We start from the raw sequence: 14,602 nt of genomic DNA on the forward strand, positions 1-14,602 counted from the left end.
GTATTTGTTTACATAGATTAAATGTTTAACAAACTAACCTCTTGTAATTTTGGAGATGATGAGTTATTTGTAGCTGCTTTCATCTTGGAACAGATGTTTGTTACAAGCAAATAATAGCATCTCGCTGCACTGCTGCTGGAAAATAGTACATAGTCCATCAATTCCAGTCTATGTTTCTTAAGTTGCTAGGAGTACTACACTAATTGACATACCTATCACCTGTAAGCAATTCTGGCAAATGGGATCTGAAGATATATGTTGCAGTCCATAATGTTGTGAAATATTTATCAGTAAGATTCCATTCTTCTGAGTTCCTGCTTCTCTCATTTGAATTCATCCATCAAGTGCTCGGTGATAAACATCTGTACCACGTTCATGGGACAAAGATGCAAAGTCACTTGCCTGTGGCTCCACAACGTAGAATAGCTAAAAGGAAATTTTGGTTAAAAGAGGCATGTCCCTGCTTTGCACAGTGCAGCACTCCAAAGGTAGGCACAGGGAGAGCACAAGTAGAAACTTTTGCTTATAAAGAAAGTTTAATTTGAATGGAAGCGCAAATTTAATTGCCCTTTGGTTAAATACTGTAGCATTTTGCCCTGCTGCCTTGTAGAAGTCACTTCCTGCTGTAACCCCAAAGGCCCCACCCCGTGTTAGCATTGCTAAGGCCCAAGCCCTAGCACTATGTGGTTCACTGCCTGCTGTCAAAGCCCGGCAGGGCAAGGGGCAGGGACGTTGTCTTAAGTGTCCTCAAGCTGCGTGAGCACAAGTATTTGTTTTGATATACTCTGCAGTGTGTTCCCCTCTCTGCACTCAGGGACTTGCCTTTATGCATCTTTGTAGAGTGAGATGAGAATGCCCCAAAGGCAGTTTCATATAGGTAAGGTGAAATAATTCACTCTTGTATTGCAAGGAGTTTTAAATACTTGCTTTCCATCTCTGAAAAAGGATCTGTCTTCCTGAGTTTAGGTATTCTTTTTGCCCATCCCCTTCATTCCTCTTTTTATAACTCTAAGAGGGATTACTACAGATCCCTGTGGGTTACTCTATCCCGTCTTTTCTCCCCATCCCATCCTTCTCCTCCACCTCCCTTTCCCTCCAGTGTGTTCTTGATTAGGGTTGCTCTGTACATCCTCTTTTGCAATTTCTGTGGCAAACAATAGAATACTTTTAAGCTTCCATTTTTTAAAGTACACTAAAGTTACCCATATGGCAAAGCTGTACTTGGGAAGATCACCTGTGTGTGGGGCTAGGTCTGCCCTGGCAGTGCAGCCACTCTGGGTTAAGGGAGGCAAATGAAACTTAGGCACAGTGCACACGAACAGGCTTACAAAAGGTCAGTGATGTGGGTGCTGCTGAGAGAGGGAACAGTCAGTGGGAGCCCTGGCACAAGTAGGTGTTAAGGTTGAACGAGGAAGTGCGTGTTCCCGAGGAGGGCACGAGGATGGTGGCTCACAGGCTGAGCCATCCAGCAGGAAAGTATAAGGAGGGTATGTGAGGAATGCAGGATGGAACATAATGCAGGATCCCTGAACAGATGAGTGCAATGAAAGGCAGTAGCTAGAAGTACCTATGGATCTGGTCAGAGCAGCCGGAGGGAAGGGTGGCTATGACCCAGTGCCATGGATGGGCAGGGCCTTCAGGGACCCTCGGCTGGACCCTGGCACAGCCACGCTGTTGTCACAATCCCAACTCTGTTCCCGCCCGGACCCCCTGCAGATCGGGCCGTGTAACACGTGAACCGTAACGGCCGCTCCGAGCCCACACCCGAGGCGGGCCCAGCCCCGCCGGCACCACCCGACAGCGCAGACCTCGGCCCGGGCTCCCGGCCCCGCGGTGGCAGCGGGCCCCCGCGCCGCGCGCCTCCTTCCGATTGGCCCGGGCCCCTGTAAAGCGGAGGCGGGTATGTGACCGTTGGGCCCGCGGCTAATGGTGGACGCCCCGCGGGGTGGCGCAGCGCTGGCAGGGGACGGAGGTCCGGTCACAGGGACCACAACATCCGCTCAGATAAATTAGTAAGCGCATGTAGCAGGGGGTTCCTGGGTATGTATCTTTTTTATGTACTACTAGTGAGGAGGGATTGAAATGGGATTGCCGGTGGGTGCTGTAATTGTGATAGGAAACCTGTTTTCAGAAGGGGTGGTGTAGATTGGTTGAAGATTTTCGAAGTATTTAGGAGAACCAAGTTTCAAAACTTTGGAAAGGACAGGATCCAGGGATGAGGGGAGCATTGAGTCTAAGGCCTCCTCTGCTTGCATCAGGAACGGTGGCTGAGCATTGCTTAGGGGAGCAAAAGCAAGAGGGGGACTTGATCTCCAGGAGTGTATTCGGGACGTCTCATTTCTGTCACCGTGTATTATCCAGCATTTCTACAGCAATAGCTGTAATAACAGAGCTGTAGCATGCATAGCGTATTCAGAACATTAAAATCTGCCTTTTAGCTGCATCTGATATTCCAGCCAAGTCTTTAGTTCAGTAGCAGCTGCAAACTTAACTAATGCTGCTGATTTTCTTCTGCTTTTGGGAAGCTTTGGCAAAACACAAGCGTTGTCTTGTTACCTAAAAATTGTGGGAACTGGATTGTCTCCCAACCATTTTCTTCTGTGACGTGCAGAGCTTATGGAGGGTCGCAGAAGGGGCTGATTTTCTTCCAGCCTAAGGTTTGACTTTGGTGGCACCTCATGCAGAAGTCACCTCATGAGGCAAAGGACAAGGTGGCAGTGTTTGGCTTCTATGACCCTTACCCTGTTAGGAACAAATCCGTTGTAGAAAATTATAGCGTATTCAGGATTGAATAAGGAGTTGTCATAGTTTGCAGAGCCATTGTGTAATGTTCTCTCTTTGGCTTGACCCACATGGTAGGCTGTATCATGTCACCAATTGCCAACTCAAAAAACGAGAGGCGTGTTGGGAAGATGGATGCACGACTTGCTCTAGCAGATTTATGACAGGGTTGGGCTGCCATGCAGCTTGCTAGAGAGAGGGAGAGAAAGGGGTTTTTTAGAGATTCTCATTTTATATGTTGAAGGTCTGTGAAGTCTGTGGCTGGAAGAACGTGCACAGCCTTCATTAGCATTGGAGAAATGTTTTCAGCTGACATTAAGGTGTTGATACTTGCCTGTTCATTGTCTTTTTCTCTTCTACTCTGTATTCCTTTGGCTTTTCTGAAGCTTAGCCTGAGCCGATATATTGAGGTGTTCAAGGACTCAGATGTCTGTTGTGGTATAAATCACAACTCTTAATTAAAATGAGTGTGAAAAATGTAGTGTTAACTATGTAACTGGGAGGAACAGGAAGCCCATCTTTTAAAACCCGACACTGTAACTTGGACTTTTGACATTAATCTGATTTACATTTATAGAGACTTTATAGGAAGAGTTATGTCAGATGGAGACTACTTCCAACTGGAATATTTTTTACATTGTTTGTATATGAAGAAAATCTGTCCTGCTCAATTGAAGTTAGTTCATTAAAATAAACCTCCAGGAAAGATGGACTTCCTTTATTTTCCTACAAACACAGTTGCCATTGGATCACAATTCTATCATGCAAGGAATAGTGAAATTTCTTCTACAAGAGTGAAAGCTGGGTTGGTTTTCAGGATATTGATAGAAGATACTTTTATGCTATTTGAAGCAGATTTGTAAAAAATGTTTCTGATTAGTTCTGATGTGAAAATTGTAATGTTATAATTTTTAATTCTTCATTTAATCCTTATCAGATCAGATTAACAAAGGAAAGATTAGCTCCAACATCAGGAAAAAATGTGCAGCTGAAGCACCGTGCCGCATCTCAAGTTTGTAATCTCTTAACGTTGGAAAGATAACTAGTAATGTTTAAATGCCCTTATTATTTTCTAATTCAGGAAAATTTACATTTGGTCCTCTTTTTCAAATCAGATTTTCTAGAATTTATAATCATCCTCTCCTAACTGTTGTTAACACCCAGCCATCCTATACCCACAGTAAAATTTAGCCATCATACATCAATTCATGTGTGTTAGAATCTTGAATTTATGCAGCTGCTACTCAGCCTGTAATACTGATACCTAATCTTTTGACTTAGATAAGCTTCAGAAATTTGGGGAGTTGTAAAATTAAAAAAAAATAAATTAATATTTATTCTGGAAACTCTGTTCAGTCACTGTATGTCCCTTTTGAATAACTAAGCAATCAGATAAAGTTGTTGAAACCTGGTGCCATAGAAATTGTGATGTACTATTCCCCTTGAAGATTATTTCTTCTGAGATCTCCTCAGAACTATTAAGAAAGCTCTCCTAGTTCATCCACATACTGTATTCCAAAACAATGAAAACATAAAAGCAAAAATTAAATATCATATTAGTAATGGAGAAAATGCTGAATTCCCATATTTTTCACACAAGATGCGTTCACTAAAAAACAAATTAAATAGGCAATGCCACTTCAAAGAAGATTTCTTTATCACTTACACAGGATGATTTTTTTTGCTGGGAACTGGTACTTGTTGCATCTTCCATAAAAGGTGGTATTGATTCACTTAATCTTAAAATAGCTCTTGAAAGACAATGTTAGAATGATCTCAAGAAATTTTTGGTTTGATTCTTTCTTAGCTAAGATAATATATATTATAAATCAGAAATTTATTTTTTCTAAAGCAGCTGTGCTACTCCTAGCAATGTGTTTCAGAAACTGTACCCAATGTGTTTGCTATTTTGTAGTGCATGAAGACTTTGGGTTTTTACTGATTAAGGAGTAGCATAATTTTCCACTTCTGAGTTGTTACTAGTCATTGTATCACAACATGTCAAATTTATAATTCATTAACAATCACAGTCTTTACAGCTTAGTTTATGATTTCTTAACTTTCTCATGCTTCTGCAAAATCATTTTATTCAACAGATGCTTCTCGCTTCTCTGTTCCCACTTTTTATTTTTAAATGGTAAAAAAGGGGCAGCAATTGAAGCACTGTCCAGAGTGGGAAGATAGCGATGTGCTAGTAACAGCATCTTACCATTCCTGTTTCCTGCTGCTCCCAGCTTCATAATGTTTTAAATGTTCTTGAATTTCAAAAAGTCTAGACTCTGCAATACTCTCTAGCTCTATAGGATAGTGGGAGGTAGCAGAATTACTCTAAAAATTGTCACAAACACCTTTGCAGTATGCAGGATGAAAGAGAGAAAACCTGTATCTCTGTCCAGGGCAACCTTGTACAATTTGCCGTAAGATCCCCTGTTTCCATGTTCAGTGATATTCAAATTCTAGCCTACCTCAAAAAAACACATTTCCAGCTTTAGCAGTCATGAAAGTTACCCATTAGGACTGTCCTCTGGTATTAGAAGACTGTGAAACCCAGTGTACCTTAGAAGTGGAAATACCAGCTAGCAGATAACGAGTCTAATGGATCAAAATTTGTCACTGCTAAGAATTGTGGTTTGCACCGTGTTCATCTCACTTTTCTCCAACCAGATACTATTCTATGGTAATCGAGGCTTCCATACCTTCAGCATGGTGTCAGTAGTGTTGTTTTTGATTATTAAAGTCTTATGCTTTCACAATTATTTTCATTTTCCTTGCATTTTTCTTTGTCGCTTCATTTACCTTGTCTCCTTTGTGGTGTTATCGTTTTATCTGACAATTTGATTTCCCCTGGAGTGATTCCTTTTGAGAGTGAAAGGAAACATGAGGTCATCAAACTGATATTTTTGTTTTCCCTTCATTACATGTCCTCTATATTTTATCTTGTTTTTATTTTAAATTATTTTTTCTGTATTTTTATGACGTCTGAAATCTTTGTACATTTTTTTTGCTCAGTTGCATATAAATGATCATTTGTTTGTACCACTGTATTGTATTCTACTTTTCTAAGAATAAATAAAGGGTTTTTTTTGAAAATAAATCATGTAAACACTGGCAAAATAATGCATTTTAATGCCATCCTGAAATTCAGTTTCAAACTAGCTTTGACTATAATAAGCTGAGAAACTTCATTTAACTAGCATTTTTAAATCAGCAAAGCGGTGTTAGGAAGCAGTCATCCCAGAATGCAGCATTACTGTTGTTTGATGATGAAGTATAAACTGGAAGAATCAGTTAAAAAAAAAAAAAAAAGGAGGTTATAATATATAAATTGCCTTGTACAGAACCTGGTAATAGCTGGAAGGGCATCTTAACTAACTTGGTGCTGGCTTTTTACATGAGTGAAGAAACAAGATTTTCTCCTTAGAAGTGCCTAGCACTGGAGCAGATATTCTGTAATGTCTGATCACAGACAGTGTACTCATCCAGAATCCAGTGAAATCAATCAGGTCTTGCTATTGATCACCATAGATTTAGGTCAAGCTATAATGGATTTAAAATTGGCACATCATCCCTGTGATTAATGACACTGAGCCCAGGCTTCTGCTACCCAAAGCAGTGTTGAAGCATTCAAGTTTGGTTCCAGCGTATTTCCCTAGCTGCAAGAAAGGAAGTTTTGTGTTTGGTTTAATTTTTCTCTCAGTCATATAAGAAAACCTTGCTAATGGGCTTCTTAGGGATAAAGTCTGGGTTTACTCGGCATGAACCTTAGGCAGAGGGAGGGGAATTGAACATAAATAAGCTCAAAAAATGAATGTTACCATGCAAGAAAGTTAGAAAGAAACAACCTGTATAATATTACAGTTTGGTAGTGAATTTAAGTACTTGCTTAAGTTGCATTACATCACCTATCCCAGCGAACTTCCGTGGCTACTCATGTGCTTGGCGTGAGCTTATATATTTTACTGAGTTGGAGCCTTAATGTGTCAGATTCTTTTAGATTCTTCACACAATGTTTACAGAGCTAATGTTTGTATATTTTATCTCAGCCTACAGTGGTATTTTAAAGTTGACTTTTTGAGGAGGGTTTGAATGTTCAGTAATAATGAAATCAGTAAAAGTTTAAAATAAAAAACATAAAATGTGACTGTTTTCTCAATATTTTGTTTACATTTCTGTGGTTTGTAAAATGCCTTAGGATTGATCCAACTAAGCATTTAAACATGTATGTAAAAACAGTAAGAGTTTGATACTGATCTCACCCAGATCACCAAAACACTTCCATTCATTTTAGTGGTGTAGGATCAAACTTGAGTTGCTTTGAAACCAGAATGTATAAAGCATAAAGTGAAAGTTACATGTACATTGGAGTGATTTGCTGAAGGTTGAACTTACAGTAACAAGCAATTTATAAATCTATTTATCCATTGAATTTAAATCATTTTATAATATGAGAAATAACTTGTGCTCAATATTAGCAAAATATTAAGGAATCACAGATACTAATATTTTGGAAAATATATATGTATTTTTTAAAAAACCCTTGATGGTTTCATTACGATTTTCCGTAAGTTTTGAACCATATTTATAACCACATGTATAGAAAAACCTACTCGGACTTGCTTAACGTAACCAAGTACTATTTCTTCAGAAGTACCCAGTGTCCAGGAGTTCTCTTTTGGGAAAACTGGTGGCCAGATTTTTATTATGCTGAGCTATTTTAAGGGTTTGGCTGGCCATGTCTTTTCTCATGTTGAAACAAGAGCTTGGACAGGTGCCAAAACAAAACCCTGAATGGAGGTACAGAAACCTTTTCAAAATTCAGTTTAATTAAAACATTTGTGGTTAATAGTCAGGAGTAAGAGTTTTCTAAGGCTTTCATATAGCTGGCGTGGAGAGGAGAGGCTTTGCAAGGCAACTATCACTGGGCATCAGACAGGTTGTGGAAGCAAATCATTGTGTCTCCTGTGCCAACTCTTTCTTGTACTCCTGGCATGATAGGAAAAAATGGGAAATTTTGAGATTTCAATTTGATTAGGTTGGAGTGGTGAAGAAGGATGATGATAGAGCAATCTGTTATGCCTGATGCTCCAGTAGAGTAAATCAGACTGTTAAAGGGTAGCATTGCTTTGCTTTGGGCTTAGTAGAGTGAAAAATTACATCTCTTATGGACTAGATAATAATTTAGGATTTAAAAGCTGTGAAAAGCCACTTAAAGAATCCATTAATTTTTAGTGAGTTTTGGAACAGAACCTTTGTGAATTTAATCTTTACTTCATAAAAGAATAAACTGTTGCCTCACAGGGTCATTTTAGATGTAGTTGAATTCTGAAAACGCCACCCTCTTCAGGGCCATCGTCTTTGGTTACAGTGGCTAGAATTTGGTATCTCAGGCAACATAAGCAACATCATCTAGTGGAAGGTGTCCCTGCCCATGACAGGGAGTTTGTAACTAGATGATATTTAAGGTCGCTTCTAACCCAAATCATTCTATGATTCTATAAACTGGAAGTATAAGAAGTAATAAGTATATGTTTGCTAAAGAAGAGTGACATATTAATTACATTATTGGCCTCACTATCTTGATCCTTTTTTTTTCTCCCCATGTCTTCCTTTCCGTTTCTATCTGGAGATGGCCACTGATGTGAGGTTGGGCCTCAGAAGCAGGGTGAGAGTTTATAATAAACATACAGATAATCAGTTTGTTCTTGAAAATGCCTGCACAGATGAATCCTTGCTAGTTTTCTCCTCATCTTTACCTCTCCCTGGAACTCCCCTTGAACCTAACCTTTGTGTTGTTGGAAATGCCTGTAATTACAGTATATGCAGTGTGTGCACAGTAAAGGTTTCTCCATGTGCAAGTTCTTCTTTCTTCTTAGAGTTCCTTTGCAGAGACATGGGCATGCTCATCAACCAGCACTCATTCAGTACTGCATATTGCTGCTTGTGTTGAAAAATGTTTCTTTGCATTCTCTTACTGTCTTGTTTATTTTTAACCTCATGAAAACTGTGGAAACATCTGTGTAATGTGAACCAGTCATCCATTTTCTTTGTAGTTGAGTTACTAGCTTTTAATCCTTGTGAACCAAGATTGGTAAGGATTTTAAAGCTTGAATACCTCAGCATGAGGCTGAATGTCCCCTTTTGTATTGAGTAACAAATGAGGATGCTATCACAGCCTTTTACCTTCTGGGTTTGAGTCTTCTGTTGGTTGTGAGGGCTAGACAGTGTTTCTCTGTGATTGAACTTAGGTAATGGATTGTGATGAGCATGGGAGCAGATCACCACAAGAGACAGTGGCACTGCCTGCTGTCACCTAATGTGCAATGCTTGTCCCATTGGTACTGTCTTCTGTATATTTATTCACAGAGTGGATGTGGATGCAGTTGAAGAGAAACAATAAACCAGAGACAGATGTTTAGCTGGTTTAAATTGGTGTGCATCATCAGCTTCAGTGGCTGGTGGGGAGCTTATTGTCTGGTGCATTTCTGGACAAGGCTCACAGGCATGAAGCGTGGGACGGTTACAGCCATCGTAAGAATTAGATCCCTGGCTGCATGTGATTTCAGGTTAGATAAATCCAGCCTAGGTAAGAGGGGGACGATGTGAGTGTGAGGAGATAGGAACCACTTCATGAAGCTCCTTGCTACTTATAGCAATTCTGTAGCAAGTCACTGTTATTTGATTGGTCTCTATGGTTTTGGTAATAAATTTTACTTCCGCAAATTACAGGTATTTTCTGGCTGTGGGTAGATGCGAATAAACTCTGGCCATGTATTTGAAACAATTTTCTATCACATTAACATCATCTTTGCAGTAGTCTGTTATTTCTCACTTTTTTTCCAGGTTTACTTAGAAGGAAAAAGTATTACTGTCTCTTCGTAAACAAATTTCTGCTCTCTGGTGAAAGAGAGCATCTCCTAGTGAATAAGGTGGCCTCTTGTACATAATTTTTAATGAAGTTTTGTTTCTTTGAAGATGATTGCACATTGAATGAAATATAACATATTGCAAAACTCTTTCATTTCTTTTATCCTGTCAATTGGATGACAGTCCTCAACTGGACTTCAACTGATGTCAGTCTCGATGTGTTCTTCTAACAGCTGTTTTATGGATGATAGCTTCATTAGTTACTAATTTAAAATACGTGGTATAGTTTCCACTTATAAGAGCAGAAGCTTGATTTCAGAGTTGGGCCTATTTATAAAGTAGTTTTTCAAGTAGACTCTTGAGGTGCATCTCTACTTATTTGTAATAAGATACTGTTATGGTTAAACCAGCATCCAGTGGAGTATACTCAGAAACCACTCAGCAAATTTTATGTAAGATTAAGTGCTATTTGACTAGGTCAGTTGCCTGTGTTAAATTAATGACAGCAAACATACATCATAGCTGCATCTGTTTGCACATCTCCCGGCATTTCACTGCGTTGTTGACTGCGGAATCTCTAGAATAATGAGGGTGGCAAACTGAGTCATATAAAAAAGGGGTCATTTGTATTAATATGACGCTATACTGTGTTGTCATTGTTTTGCAGCACATCTATTACATACATCATCACTGTTTTTTCTTCTCAAGCAAGCCAATTATGTCTGGTTTTGCCACTCTGCCAGAGCCTCTTCGAATAAATTAGTATTACAGTTTTGTGTGTGCAGTAGCTGTAGCTGAAAGTAATAATAATGACCCTAGGTGAATATACAATTTCAAAATAATCTTAAACAAACATAGATATGCAGAGCTGTTCCTGCTTCTTTTCTCCTTAACAAGCTAAATGTTTGAGTCCATGATGTCTGAAACCCTGCAGACAGAAGCTGGTAGCTGGGTGGAGCTGTGGGTTTTGATGCTGAGCTAAGACAATAACCTGTGGATACCTGAGCATAAAAACTTTGCTCTTTCACTTTTATTTCTCTGCTTTGTTTTTCAGTTATGCAGTATGTCTGTCTGTGCATGGAAGTGCCTTAGAGACTTCCTTTCTGCCTAGCTAGGTATATGGGTGCCTTCCATCATCTGTGTCTCATGACCGCTGATACTTGTGGTTTTTAACATGTGTGTATGGGTTAAGAGGTGGTTTATATGGATGGTAGAGGGACTGGCATGTAACCTGGTCAAGGTCAGAACAAGAAATGTCTGTCTGAGGCTGGGGCTTCACTCAAATTTTGAACCCCAGTCCTAATCACAAAGTTGCCTTATTTTTTTAAATTGTTCTTTAAAGAATGAAAATGTAATATTAACATTTATGTCTTGGTTTCTTTCTCTCGCCAAAAGATAATCCTTCATATTGTCACCCAAGACAGAAACAAACAAACAAAACAGAAATGCACTATGATTGATGATTAAGACTATATTACTTTAAAAGCATTATTTTCTGCATATCTCCTGAGGCTTATTAAGAACTGCATTAACAGGCTTTTAATACTTGGCACAGTTATCAGCATCTGACTGGGAAGTATTGATGCATTCATGATAATCCCTTGGTGTGTGTGCCTGTCTGCCCATATTGACTACATTTCCGATTTTTTAATGCTTGATATTTAGAGTCAGGACCATCAGTCTTTTTTCTTCTGCTCCAATCTAGTGTGGTTTTATTTGCATGTGCAGGATGCAGTTGCAACTTATCACAGTTTTGGCATAGTTATAGCATCAATTTTCTGCAGATATTCGGCCTTCCTTTTTAGATGTTTGTCTGTGTTTTTGGCCTTACTGAAACTGCTTAATCAGCTTGTAACATTTTTATCTCTTTGAGTGGCTTCTCTTGAACTTTGTGATAAGATCAGAGAAATAATGAGTAAGAACGAGAGGCCACATTAGTGTCTTTAATAAAAATGGTTTTCTCAAAAATCTTCCCTTTGGAAAATCCCAACCATTGCAAGTCTGGCAGCTGGAAAGTATTACCTTTGGATTAATTGTGTTTAGTAGTCAATTTCTTGAAAACATCAGCCGGTAGCTCCTTTCCAGTACTTGGTGAGATGCCTCTCAAATTTGGTAATGTTAACTGACTCCAAACCTCCCAAATAGTTTCATATTCTTTAAGTCTGACTGCCTACATACTTTTATTAGAGCCCTCTGTGAAAAGTCACAGAAAATAAGCTAGGAAAAAATATCGATTGCTCTGTAAATCATCCTTTCTGCGTTTATATCTTGCCATAATTTCTCTCCGCATGATAAGCCCAAACTTGGTTATACATGAAAGGGAGTCGTAGCTTCTTGCAGGTGCAGTTGTGCAGGGTTAGTCATTCCCAGATAATTCTGGTGAGCATCCTTCAAATCTACACCAGTGGTTGCCATGGTGTACTCTTGCTGTCAGTCATGGGCCATTGAACCTATTGCTCATGATCAAGTTCTTGGGACGTATCAGAAATATGCCCTTCATTCATCCTTCCAGGACTCAAACTCATTGTGGAAGAATGACAATTAAATTCATATTTATGAAGAAGATTGTTTCCTGACCAGAAGCAAAGGTTGGTTAGCTGTTTTCCGTAAGCTTGAGGAGGATAAGCCTGTATTTGTAATTCATTTTCCTTAGACGTGTTTTTTTTTTTCTTTCCTTCGCTGGTTAATTTCTTCAACTGATCTATTTGCAGTACAACATTAATATTGAAAATAGAATTATGAAGGTAGCAAAGGAAAAATATTTGAACTCCTTCTGGCCACAGAAGCGTATACATTTATCCAATGTAGCTACAGATGAAAAGTGAAGTTGAATTGGCGTGAAACATCTAAGATATGACATATTTGTAATATTAACAAAGTTTTGCATATTAAGTACAGGAAAGAGAAGAAAACTTTGGTTATGTGTCTGTCACGGACACTGACCTATTAAGTCTGGAGCTCATTCATTCAGCTCTTGAAGAGACCTATGGAGCTATGTGGAGCTGAAGCCAGAAACCTTTGTGAAGAGAAGCAGTCAGGCTTCCCCCCAGGGGCTTTTCTTTAGGTAAGGGAAGTCTCTGCACTGGAAGATCGGCACACCAGCCTCCAGCATGGCTCCTGTTTTTCCCATCCAGCTGATAGGTCTGGTGCCTTTGCCACTCTTGACCTCCAAGCCTCAATTTATTTATAGTAGTTTATTAATTTTGATTAATTAATTTTGTCATAGAGCAATGCAAAAATAGAGAACAGTTACAGCATCAGAAAGTTTGAAAATCTTTTGCAATGCAACATTAACATTTCACAATTAAGGTGACAAAGCCTCAGGAAATGAAAAAAAATGCAACCTAAGTGCTTAAAAATTACAACAAATGGCTCATATTCAATGAGAATTATAGAACTAAAAATAAAGGAGAACACTGAGTGGACAAGGAGCAAAACATCATAACTTTGAAGGTTTGTTTTTCTGACTTTGTTACTATTTAACTCTTTTTCCATTTACCTTGTTACTTTTCAGTAACATATGCTTTGTCACTGAATTTTCCAGGAGAACAATGAAGGAAAAGAAAGATGAAGTTTACAGAACTTACTGATTCTGAAAGCTTGCCTTGTCAAGTAAAGCTATTCCAAAACCTTCAGTTCTGGAAATCCTGGGAATCAAGGCAGGCTTCTAGTATGTAATGACAAACTAATCTTTTCAAAGGTTTCTATCTTCTATCTTAGGGGATTTTTTTGAACATTTGAAGAATCATTCATTCAGCATTAAGACTGTTTCATACAAAGCTTGACATGTAGTTATTTAGCTGCTCTTCATGTAATAAGACAAGGAAAAAGGGATGAACTTTTAAAAATGTGTTTTTATTATTCCTCAGAGACACAGTTGTTTTCCTTAACCTTTATAAACATTGTATTTTAATAGCAAAAAGAAGGAATAATGTGAACTTCTGGGCTCTTGGAAGCCTTTTAAAAAGTTTTCTCTGATCTTAATAAAGCTAGAAAGTTGTCCTTAATGCTGAAAAAAGAGTTAGAAGTAGGCAAATGAAATCCCCATCCCTACTTCTTAAAAAAATCTCAAGCATTTACTTCTCTACTTACTTCATAAAGTGTCCTGTTGTAGATAAATGGGATGTCTGTGTGCAGGGGTTACGTTTTTCTTGATAATGGAACACAGTGAAACATAAGTTTATATTGTGAAACATAAGGAACTGCAAATCCACCATTTTTGGAGGAATGCTATCCCAGGGCTGGGCTGTGCATAGTAGCAGAAAAGAGGGCAATCCTGTTAGGCCAGCAGAGGGGAACATTCCAAATGACATGGTCCTTAATAACCCCTTTGGTCTGGACCAGGAGATATCTGTTAAGAGCATCCCATCTGTGGCTTTTCATGTTTACATCTTAAAAGAGCTAAGCTAAATACATAACCACAATTGATTAATCCTTTGAATTTTATTACCTTTTGTGCACAAATGCTCCAAATGAAGAGCACATTTCACTCACAAGTGTATTTTTCCTCTGCAAACAGTTAATGCCTGCATGATGCAAATACTGAAACTCTACCTTTCCCTCTGGCTTGGGTAGTTATCCCAGTCACATTGTATTTGTTCCTGTAGCAAAGCAGGATGGAATGCACTGAGAAAGTACTTGCAACCAAAAAATACAAATACAAATAAAATGTTGATGTGTTTTCACTTGAAATCATCTGAGGAAGGCATTAGTATTTGACAAAAGTGCAGAGAAATGCAAATGAGTCATGAACATTTTTCTGAAGTCTTATTTAGGAAAGTTGATTCTAGTATTTGCTCAGTTCAAACTGAAGTTCTCCACTATTTTCTTATTTTGTAGTAGGGGCTTAGCAAGAATATAGGTCTCAGATAACTACAATGCCAACCTAAGAGTATAAAGCAAAGCTAGCAGCATTTTTGAGAAAAGAAACAGTACAGGGTACCTAAAGAAGCATATC

The 14,602-nt window shown here is 38.7% G+C and overlaps 1 protein-coding gene across 2 annotated transcripts in view; it reads left to right on the forward strand.

Moving 5' to 3' along the window:
• GRID1 (glutamate ionotropic receptor delta type subunit 1) overlaps window positions 1-14,602 on the forward strand; it is a 553,612-nt gene that overhangs the window by 536,117 nt on the left and 2,893 nt on the right. Inside the window, exon 16 of one of the 2 annotated variants that reach the window (XM_086466670.1) lies at window positions 8,408-8,443. The exons of the other annotated variant lie outside the window; for it this stretch is intronic. Coding sequence (XP_086322796.1) covers window positions 8,408-8,443 — 36 coding nt within the window. The remainder of the gene's footprint in view (window positions 1-8,407; window positions 8,444-14,602) is intronic. 2 annotated transcript variants of the gene reach the window in all.

The sequence above is a fragment of the Leptosomus discolor genome, chromosome 6, assembly GCF_034619465.1.
Source record: "Leptosomus discolor isolate bLepDis1 chromosome 6, bLepDis1.hap2, whole genome shotgun sequence".
Classification (NCBI taxonomy): domain Eukaryota; kingdom Metazoa; phylum Chordata; class Aves; order Leptosomiformes; family Leptosomidae; genus Leptosomus; species Leptosomus discolor.